Source organism: Sitodiplosis mosellana, unplaced genomic scaffold (genome assembly GCF_009176505.1).
Source record: "Sitodiplosis mosellana isolate CC-2019 unplaced genomic scaffold, AAFC_SMos_1.0 Smas_scaffold_6226, whole genome shotgun sequence".
Taxonomy (NCBI): Eukaryota; Metazoa; Arthropoda; class Insecta; order Diptera; family Cecidomyiidae; genus Sitodiplosis; species Sitodiplosis mosellana.
In genome coordinates, this window is record NW_022601467.1 from 17777328 (window position 1) to 17788532 (window position 11205).

Genomic DNA, 11205 nt, shown 5'->3' on the forward strand with positions numbered 1-11205 from the left:
CGTGATGCTAAGCATTCGTTTGTGTGCTCTGCTTCAGTTATTGGCACAGAAGGAAAGTTGAACTAAAACGAATACTATAAACATCATCATTCCATGTGAACTACGACACATGATTGCAGCTTGGATTCCGGTTTACTTGTATTTTTTAGAAGAAAATCGATAGCAAAGTTTGAATGTTGGCTCGTTTGTGCATCATTTTAATATTCATTTCGTTCGTCATGTATTAATCAAATTGATATTGCTATTTTTTGCAGTGTTTTAACCAATCAGTGAAACGGTTTTGTTTTTTTGTAGAACGTGTCAAACACAATTTTAAACACGTATTGATGATGCATTTTTTTCGTGAAATTTTGTTTCTTTCGTTCATTTCGTTGACATGTGCACAATTTCAAACAACATCAACAATTATCCAGCGATGCGCTTACACATTTTTGACTGAGAGTGCAATTTGTGGTAGCTCCAATTATATGCGAGATATATCACGTGAATTTCGTCCCGGTTGGAAGCATATCAAAGTGGTTGCATATACGGGCACATTCTCGCTTGCAGGTACAATAAAAAAAATAATTAGCACTCGATATCAAAGTGATTTCAATACAGTTTTGCATTGATTATTTAGATACGGATGGCAATAATGTAGGTTATGTGGAAGATTTGGATTTGAGCCACATTGGCGTAGTGATCATACCAAATTCGGCCTTTGCTCCTTATGCATCGTTGAAACGTTTGAATTCGGCAAATGCATCGATTCGTGCCATCGGTGACGGTTGGTTCAGCAGTAACAATAACATTTTGGAATGGGATCTAAGTCACAATGAACTAGTTGAACTGAAACGAACACAATTTCGACACTTGAAACAGCTACGCTTGTTGAATTTGATGGACAATAATATTGGAACGATTGAACAAAATACATTTGAAGATCTCAATCAGCTAACACATTTGAATTTACGATTTAATCGAATACGAGCACTTGCACCGCTCGGCCGCCTGAATCGATTGAACGTTCTGGATTTGGGTGAAAATTCAATAAATGAGGTAAACGAAGTGTTTCAAGCTCTATTTTTTTTTCGTTCAGACTAAAAATCAATTTAATTTCAACAGATACCGAACAATGTGTTTCGCAACATGGGTGCACTGACATTGCTGCAGCTCGAAGAAAATGGCATTTCAACGATTCAAGATGGTGCGTTCATTGGTTTGAACAATTTGAGAGAATTGAATTTATCTAGCAACGGTATGCGACAAATATCGACAAATACATTCCAGGGCCTGAGTCGATTGCATATACTAGACTTGAGTGAAAATGATCTAAATGAAATCAAAAGCCAGGCATTTCGTGAACTGCAAGCGCTGCTCAATTTGAATATTTCCAGAAATATACTCACCAACTTGAACGATCAATCATTCGTCGGTTTGACCAAATTGCACACACTCATACTGAAGAATAACGCTCTGGTGAACATACAAACCAACACATTTGCCCACCTTCAATCAATATTACGATTGGACCTAAGTTCGAATTCGTTGCGATCCATCGACGGCAATATATTCGGAAGTCAAATTCTTCCGTTGCAAAAACTTTTTCTACCAAAGAATAGCATTGCAAGTGTAGCAGTCGGAACATTTGTTAGGGTGCCTTATATAGACTTTTTATCATTGGCTCAAAATAATATCGTTTCGTTGCCTGAAAATATATTTGAACCGCTGGTAAATTTGCAACGATTACACTTGCACAACAACAAAATCGAATGGATACCACAGAAAACGTTTGAAGATATAAGCCAACTGACGGAGCTACAGATAAAACATAATCGACTGACATTTTTGCCAACAACAAAGAAAGCATTCAACAATTTGCAAAAGCTATCGGTTGAGGGCAATCCCTGGCAATGTGCATGTTTGACGGAAATTTTTAATTTTGTAGCACAACAGTCGCAACGTCGACGAATCGAGTATTATAGTGCGAATAATCCATTTTACTCGGGCTTAAAACCGTTATGCTACGAACCACCCGTCAAACCGGCTGCACCATGCGTTCGTGACATTGACTTGGTGAGACAGTATCGGGTGATCGAATTGTATGAGAACGCTTTGCGCGGCTAAAACAATCACTTTTGTAAGCAAGGACATTTACCTTTTTCCTGTTATACCCATCCATACTCATGTCCTAGCCGATTCCAATACCTACCAATGTCAATATGTTCCGCTGATGTGTAGTAGGCGCAACCATTAAAGTGTTCGCTCTTCCGATGAATTCACATGCATTATTATTTTCCATTTATTTTGCATGGTCTTCCTTTTGCTTGTGCTTCTTCCATGATATATTTTAACAACGTCTGAATAATTGTAAGGAATGTTTACTCTTCATAAATAAAAAGAAATCAAAATGTTTTTTTTTTTTGCTCTGTTGATAAAATATTTATTTTGATTTCGTTCACATTACGGCATTTCACATACATGATATTAATAAATAGAACATACTGTTATTATTGTATATAAGAATTACTTAAAACATTCAAAGCACAATTAACATTCATATATCGATTTATACAGTATTTCGTTTTGGATGTCTCATGTTCTGATATCGAATCTGAGTTTGTTATTGCTATTTGTTGTGTGACATTCTCACTTCTTGTCTTTGGTGTGATTTGAATAATAAACGGATTACGAGGGAATGCTCTCTCTAATTCACTTTGTCTGAATTCGAGTATAACATGAACCGTTCTTTTTATTCTGTCACCGTCTTTTGCCTTTTGCTTCGTGGTTATGACTGCATAATAACCTGGACGTATTGAAACAATTACAAGCTTTTCCTCTTTATTACATCCGTATTTAATTCGAAAATCGTAAATGTTTCTACACACAGACATACACGTCCGTCTTATCGTAAATAAGCCTAAAGATTCTGTTTCATCATCAGACTTGGCTACGACGGTTCATTTCGAATTTCCAGTGGTTTTTTCGTTTCTTTTGTTTCATTCTTCATATTATTATAATGAAATTAACCAAGAAAAAAAGGATACGCAACAAATGAATGATGAAACGAAAGGAAACGAATGCAAAAAATATGGAAAACTTTTAAATCCCACTTATTTTAACAACACCCTAGCGATTGTAGTCCACTGTTGTTGTTGCTGTTGTTGTTGTTGTTGTAATCAAAATTGCTCCTCAAACTCATTTACTTCATTTGCCCTCGAATGAGCAAGCCAGCAAGAGCGAGAGCGAGAGAGAGAGAGCGAGAGAAAAACCAACAAATTTCCATTTGTTTGGCGAACTTCGTTACGTTACATACGTTACATTGTCTCTGTGCATTGCTTAAGAACCTGGTATGTACGAGTGCTAATAAGAAGCGCAGAATCTACAAGCGATTTGTTTTTGCCTCTGTCTTAAGAATCGTGAAGAAAACTTTATTCGTGAATTTTATGTGAAAATTTCGTGTTTTTTTTTTCTTCCTTTTTCTCTTTTGAGTTCTCGCTCTCGCCTTCTCCGTTTTTATTACGGCCAATAAACGTTACTCATTTTATTTTATGGCCAAAGTATTCAGCGATAGAGTCGCCTGTGCTATCTATGGTTGTGCTTTGTTGATTGGTTCTTTATTATTGTGTCTGCCACGCAAATGCTTGAGCGCGCGCGATTTCTTTCTCATCCACACACATGCTGGGTTCGCCCGCGCGGACGATTCCGTTGTTTTTCTCTATCTTTATTTTGACTTTTTATCAGTTTAGTCATTTTGCCATCAAGCACACACGAGGCAATTACCGTGAATTGGATCGCGATTTTGTGCGCAATAGTTAACCTTTCGCCGACAGCCCACGCAATCACAATAACAAAAAAGATCAAAATTTGCGGGATCTATGCAGCGCAATGCAATGGAAGAGAGAAGCGGAGAGGGAGAGGGAGAGTTACATAAAGAATTTTTCCGATGTCCTAACTTTGAACACGTCCAAACAAACCGACAACAACAACAAGAGCAACAACATCACGGAATTCGTATCACAATATGTTGTTGTTCCATTTTCTTCTTCTCTTTCATTGCCCTTTATCTTGGCTCGTTATCGCTGAACTGAAACCACCCCATTACAATGATTTGCAAATAATGCTTTTGTCAAAGGAACGTAAGAAACGGGGAAAAACAACATATAATACGGATGACATTTGGCATTTCATTTTCGATTGATCCTAGTGTAATTGGCGCTGATTTCCATCGATTTCCAAGTGCAATTGCTTACAAAACAAATACCACATATAAACATACCACCATTGCGTATTTTTGGATACGGGTGGCTTGGTTGTGTTCAATTTCTCAAAAGATTTTCGCTTTTTCATTAGACGATATTTTTGTCTATTTTTTTTTTTTTTGGTAAATTCTTTTTCATTCGGATTTTGGTATTCATGTGAAACGCTTTTGTGTGTATTTCTGGGTGCCATTTAATATGCCTACAAAGTAAAAATAAAATACTGAAATATTTCTGTTTTTTTCTTTTAAGTCCTTTCCTTTCTTAAATGGTCCCATTTTTATGGTATTCTTTTTTTTCTTCTTCTTATTTTTCTCTCTTTTTTTCTTTGATGTTCGTACATTATGAGATTAGAAAACAACAAAGGAATTGAATGATGCAAACGTTCGCTGTGAACAAAGCATATTGTAGAAATATGAATTCAATTCTTCCAGCGAAAAATATACACGAATAGTGTTGGGTCGTTTTTACTATAATCGTGGAAATGATACGATTTTACAAAATGACATCGAATTTACGACATGAACAATATAATTCCACTTTGCTTTTTCCAACGGTTTTTCCAAAACTGTTTGTGGCCGATACGTGCGGTTTTTTTTCTGTTTTTTTTTTACTCCTCTACTTCGGTGAATACATACATTTTACCATTAAATAAACATTTCCATAATTCGTTCCATACATTTTGTGGTTTTTTTTTGTTCATACATTTTATAGAATTACATCACAGTTATTAAAAAGGCAACACATTTAATTCATTTCATCTTAAACACGAAAAAAAATATATAAGAATGAAAAAAACAACAACACACCGTTTACTTTTATATTTATTCTCTCAAAAACTTTTGCAGCTTCAATATGTTTTCAAAAAAGTTGTGTTCTCTCATGGTGGTTATGGTTATTATTGTTGTAGTTCCACTGAAATGAACAGAGGTACGAGTGAAGGAGAATGAAACTTTGCTTGAAAGAAGAAAAGAAACAGCCATACACACATATAATCATGGGTAGAAATGGCACAACGAAATATTTATGCTCGGAACAAACCGACGGAATTGCTCCATTTTTTATGAGACGGACGATGTTTATGAGAGAATAAACCTCTTCTGCATAGCATAGTGTATTGTATGATATTATTATAATTTTAAAACGGTGTATGTTCATTGGCCCACAGGCTCTCATTAATATTCATTTGTTGTTGTTGTTGTTGTTGCGTTGCAAAGCCAAGTTCACGAAAAATTTATAATAATTAAAAGCTTGTTGTAATTTTCATAAGAATAAATTAATGCTTAAGTCATCGGTCATTGTTCTTGTTAATTTAATCATTATTTGTTTTCTCTCTTTTCTCAACACTGAATCTTCTTCTTCTTCTTCTTCTCGTCCACTCTCGCTCATTCTAATATGTTTATATTATCTAAATATTATTTTTAATATGAATTTAGCACATCGAATTTGTTGTATGAAGACGTTGCTTTAATGTTTGTTTGCTTTTAGTTTTCATTTTCAGCACATTCAAATATATTTCATTTAATTATTATTTGTCGCGCAAATGGTTTTGGATGATGATGCGTTAGGAAACAATTTTCACGTGATAATCATGAGTGGAAATGTCAATTGATGGTCCGTCAATGAAGTTGGAGGGGGGGGGGGGGGTGGTATATGTGACGAAATGATAATTTTAGCCAGTCATTTTTCTACAGAAAACAGTTGAGTTGTTTTTTTTCTCTTCTTGCTTGATATATATCGCAAAGTCTGACCTCAACCCATGCAATAGCAAACAAACAGAACAAAAAAATTGGTCTCTAAATGCATTGAATTTGATTGGATTCAACATTTTGGAATGGTTTTGTCGTTGAACGCTTGAACAATATTGATTTATCTAATAAAGCTACCCACTTGATTCGCCTCCACTCGATTATAAGCATCTGGACAATTGGTTTGAGACATTCGATGCGAATATAACTTCGTAGGCATAGCAGCAAACCGCTACCGTTCGTATTGCATTCATTTAATTCGGTTTGTGATATGTTCTGGATGTGAAAACTTTGAAATTGTTCTTCGTTGAACGAAATTACTTGGCAACAAATTGGTTGCCACAGACATTTTTCGGCATGACTTTGAATTTCGATGCGGAAATGTGGTATTGTGTGTGTGTGCCTTCAGTTGCTTTGCAAGCAATTTTCGAAAGTATTTATGGTATTATTTGTTTTTCGTTCGTAAAATGCATGAGCTCCAGTTGTAGTTATCTAAACATTTAAAATTGAAGATTGGTCTGAAGAAGCAACACGAGTGTGTGGCTGTTGCTGTTGATGTTTAAGTGCTACTGCTAGTCCGAACAAGTATAACACTGAATACAGTCTTTCGTCGGTTTTGTTGAATTGTCAATGTAATACGATTTTCTTCTTCTCAACTTTGGGATTTTTGAGGGAAAACAATTTTTTAATGGAAAAAAAAATACTATTTTATTCGAACGGCGTCGTTAATAAAATAGATATATGAAGCGCAAAATTTATATATGAGAAAAGTTTAGTATTGTTTACACTTTGCACAAGTGTATGTGATCATATGACGTTTTATGATATTCTATTTAAATTCAACACGTGTCGTATGTGTATGTGTAGGTGTTGTACAAATGTTGAGTCGAAATTTATTTGTCTTTTTCATGTGAAAAGCCAGAAAACTAAATTTAAACTTTTTTCGCTTCTCTCCTTTTTTGCAACAGAACAAAAGTTCGAAACGTAAATCGCTCTCAGTATCGCACATGCACTTGACTCGTCGTGATGTATGTCTCATTCATTGACATTTTCTTTTTATTTCGTACTCGTCATCGTTTAGAAATGATTTCTCTTCTTTATTTCCATTTGGTTGCTTCCATCTGCCGAAATAAATACATATAAACTATTGCCTAACTTATCAAAACTGCAAACTTGCATCCATCTCGTAGAAGTTTAACGTGCTCGAATCACAAAAATTGAATCATGTATTTTGCCATGTTGAACGTGTTTTCATTTTCAATTCTTCTACTACTTCTTCGTCATCGTCGTCGTCGTCGTCTTGATTTTTTGGTTCGTTCAACCTTTAGACACATATGTGACATGGCAGAAAGTTTGTCTTCAATTGAATCTGTCTTGGAATTTGATTTCAATTCGAACACACATCGTCATGTGTTTACCTCGCATTCATGTGCTTTGTTTTGTGTTAGCATGACTCGAAATGAGTTTTTTACACCAACAAAATGATGAATTTTTACCTTAAAATTGAGACCTTTTATTCGTGTCATTCGTAAGGTGGGTGGGTTCTTTTTTTTGGGTTCAATTCAAGAATTTTCAGATGCAACCAAACACGAATTCGACTCAATTTCAATTTATAGACATTTTAGCTGTTGGCTGGGCAATCAATAGGAAAAATTCAATTTCGAAATTCAATCAACAAATCAATCGTGGAGTCACTATTTTGTGAGAACAAATGCAAATTGCTAATTCGATATCATATATCTCTTTGTTAATTAGGATAAAGTCAATAAAATCTTGAAACAATAACGTTAATTTGTACTTTCCCTTGGAAAAAGAAACGTTGAAATTCAAAACACGAAAGAAAAATAGAGAAAAATTGATGGCAATCTACTTGAAGCTCCCCAACGAACTCAGTGGAAAAGTTCTTACAAGAAGTAGACATAATACAGAGCAGCATTCACCAAAAGCCACATTAACGATAATGCCTTCAATTCTTCTAAAAAGAATTCACCTTTTAAGATTCATCAAGTTAAAATTTATGAATTTCAACAGGCGAAGAAAGTGTGTGTGTGCCGTGCTAGAGTGAGATGAAAATCAGCATGCAATCAAACAAAGTCGCATCCGCTCAACGATTTGTTAAATGGTTTCTAACGAGATAGAGAGATAAAAAAAAACAAATCAAGACCATTTTTCGTTGGGTGAGACATCAAATGGAAACATAGAAAATTGAAAAGAATGAACGTAATATAATATAACGACAACGAGAGTAAATGAAAGCCCCGGTTCCGTTCATTTCAATTTTTAATTTAAGTTCGCGGTGCATTGTATGCCACTGCGAACAGTACTAATGAATCAAGTTGGAACACACAAACGAAACAACGTAAAATATAAATTTTTTTTAAATTTACTCTTAAGAATTGGCCATTTATTCTCTTGGTTGCTATGACACGCTTACTTAGAAAGGCAATTAAGAATACCCAGATATAGATTTGATGGAAAACGGAAGAATAAATTAGACTCAAGAAGATATGCGACGAGTAAGCAATGACTGAAGTGTAGATGGATACACCATGGTGTGTTTTAAAGCACTGAATGAAGTTCTGACGCTCGCGGTTCGCTTTGGACTTGTATTGTAACAGTGATGGATGACCAGCATGATTACATTAGCCAGGATGAGCTAGCACGATTCGTTATGGCCTATTGTTTGTGATGAGCTTGTGCTGTTTTAGTTGAGCGTTGATGAACAAATGAATGCAAGCAAAATGCCTATTAAATGCAATACTTAGTTTCGTCATTTTAATGACCTCCTACGGATTTATCACTAACCCACGAAGTTGTAATCACTTCGGCTCTCTTTCTTTTAGCATTTGAAAAAATAATAATGCTTATAGCTTAACGTGTATATAATGTATATCATTTTTTTTCGCTAAATAAATTTCGTTTGGCATATAATGCAAGGATCCATACATAGAATGTAGTAAACTTGCTTTCAGTTGATTTTATAAACCATAACCGTTACTGAAAAATGCAATCAGTGATGAATGAGCGGTCATTTAGTGAAATTTAAGTGAACGATTAAAATGGAACAATGACTTTTGATTTACTTGTTTATTAGCATTTGGCTGTTAACACATTTGACGTTTATAAAATAAAATAAAAACATGACATACCCCAAAAAAAACATCCATAAAATATTTGAACACACAAAATCTAAATTTTGTTGAAAATCAACTTATTGTTTTTGCTGTTGTAGCACAAATGATACACAATTGTACTTACTTCAAGTGAATGCGCATTTCGAAACGCTCTACGGGCGTTCATCATCAGCACTGACACGACTCTCGATTTTGCCGGTGATTTGAGAAAAAACGACCACACACCAACACAACGCAAAAACAGCTGACTCAGCAACAACAAAATATTCGCCGCATCAAATCAATGCAAATAAGCAGGACTGTATGTTCCCGCTTTCCGCATTCAATGGTGCTGTCTCTCTCTCGATGTAATAACTCTCATACGCATCGAGCCTGCTCTGTCTATTGACATTTTTTATCAGTTCGATGCTATGGTCACTTTCATCGGTTCCATGTTCACTCTCCACTACATGTTTGGCAAACGCTGACTCTCTCATTTTCTTCTTCTTTGCACAACTACAATGTTCTTTATATCGAACTGCTATGCTTCTTTTCGTTTGCCCAATATAGCGGAGTTTACACACACCACATTCAATTGCATAAATGCCCGATTTCAAATTATCACTAATTTTATCTTTTGTCGACGCGAAACGATTTTTCATTTTGTGATTATTTGAATAAACCGGTGTTATTTTGTGTTCTCTCAAACGATTCTTAATTCTACTTTTCACTTAATGTTCCGTTATTCTGACTGTATAGAGTCGTATCAAGATTTTGTGCTCTTTTTCGCGTATGTATATTTGATTAACAACAAATGATCAACCAGAGCCTTTGAATAACCGTTTAAAGAAGCCACATCAAGAATATATCTATATTCCTTCACAAATGTACCTACTGAGAGTGGCAAATTGACCAGTCTGTGCACTAACGAATGAAACGCTGCATGCTTGTGTTGAATCGGACAAAATGAGTCGCTTGTGATGACTCTCTTGGTCGATGTTGGCTTATGAAACACACCAACCTCAATTTTATTTTGCCGATTACGTGTCAATTCCAAATCAAGGAACGACAAAATTCCATTGTTTTCTTTTTCACAGGTGAATTTAATAGATTCGCACTGGCTGTTGAACACATTTAATACCGAATCAATTTCCGATTCTCTAACCACTGCAAAAATATCGTCCACATATCTGTGGTAAAACCGAGGCAATTTTCCTTCGCGTTTCAGTTTCATTTCCAATCGCGACATAAACAACTCAGCCATGAAGGGGCTCAACGGATTACCGATACTAGTTCCTTTCGTGGTTTTGTAAAATTTCTACCTAAATTGAAAAAAACCATGCGACATACACATTCTTGCGGCTCTACTGTATACAATTCTCTTTTCAATTCACACATTGTTCTCGGCTAAATATTCATCAAACCAATCCAACGTCTCATTTATCGGTACACTCGGGAACAAACTCACGACGTCAAACGAAACACTCACTTCATCGCACTCGTAAACAACATCTTTTAGTTGTTCAACGAATTCAAAAGAGTTTTTAACCGACATACTTTCGAAGGGGCGCAAACTCTTCATTTCGCCTACCAACCATTGAGCTATTTTGCTGCACGGAGTGTTTGTACACGGAATAATTGGTCGCATTGAGTTTCCCGGTTTATGGATTTTCGGCAAACCATGTATTCTCGAAACGCACGGGTTCGAAACTAACAAAGAAAACTGTAAATGTTAAAAAAAACTGTTAAATGGAACCGATGAAAGTGACCATAGCATCGAACTGATTAAAAATGTCAATAGACAGAGCAGGCTCGATGCGTATGAGAGTTATTACATCGAGAGAGAGACAGCACCATTGAATGCGGAAAGCGGGAACATACAGTCCTGCTTATTTGCATTGATTTGATGCGGCGAATATTTTGTTGTTGCTGAGTCAGCTGTTTTTGCGTTGTGTTGGTGTGTGGTCGTTTTTCCTCAAATCACCGGCAAAATCGAGAGTCGTGTCAGTGTTGATGATGAACGCCCGTAGAGCGTTTCGAAATGCGCATTCACTTGAAGTAAGTACAATTGTGTATCATTTGTGCTACAACAGCAAAAACAATAAG

The 11205-nt window shown here is 35.6% G+C and overlaps 1 protein-coding gene across 1 annotated transcript; it reads left to right on the forward strand.

The window, feature by feature from the left end:
- The first annotated feature begins 5 nt into the window (after positions 1 to 5).
- LOC129579247 (insulin-like growth factor-binding protein complex acid labile subunit) lies at positions 6 to 2718 on the forward strand. The gene is made up of 3 exons (XM_055469112.1): positions 6 to 549; positions 620 to 1038; positions 1105 to 2718. The coding sequence occupies exons 1-3, from the start codon at positions 327 to 329 to the stop codon at positions 2104 to 2106; spliced, it is 1644 nt and encodes a 547-aa protein (XP_055325087.1). The 5' UTR covers positions 6 to 326; the 3' UTR covers positions 2107 to 2718.
- The last annotated feature ends 8487 nt before the right edge of the window (positions 2719 to 11205 follow it).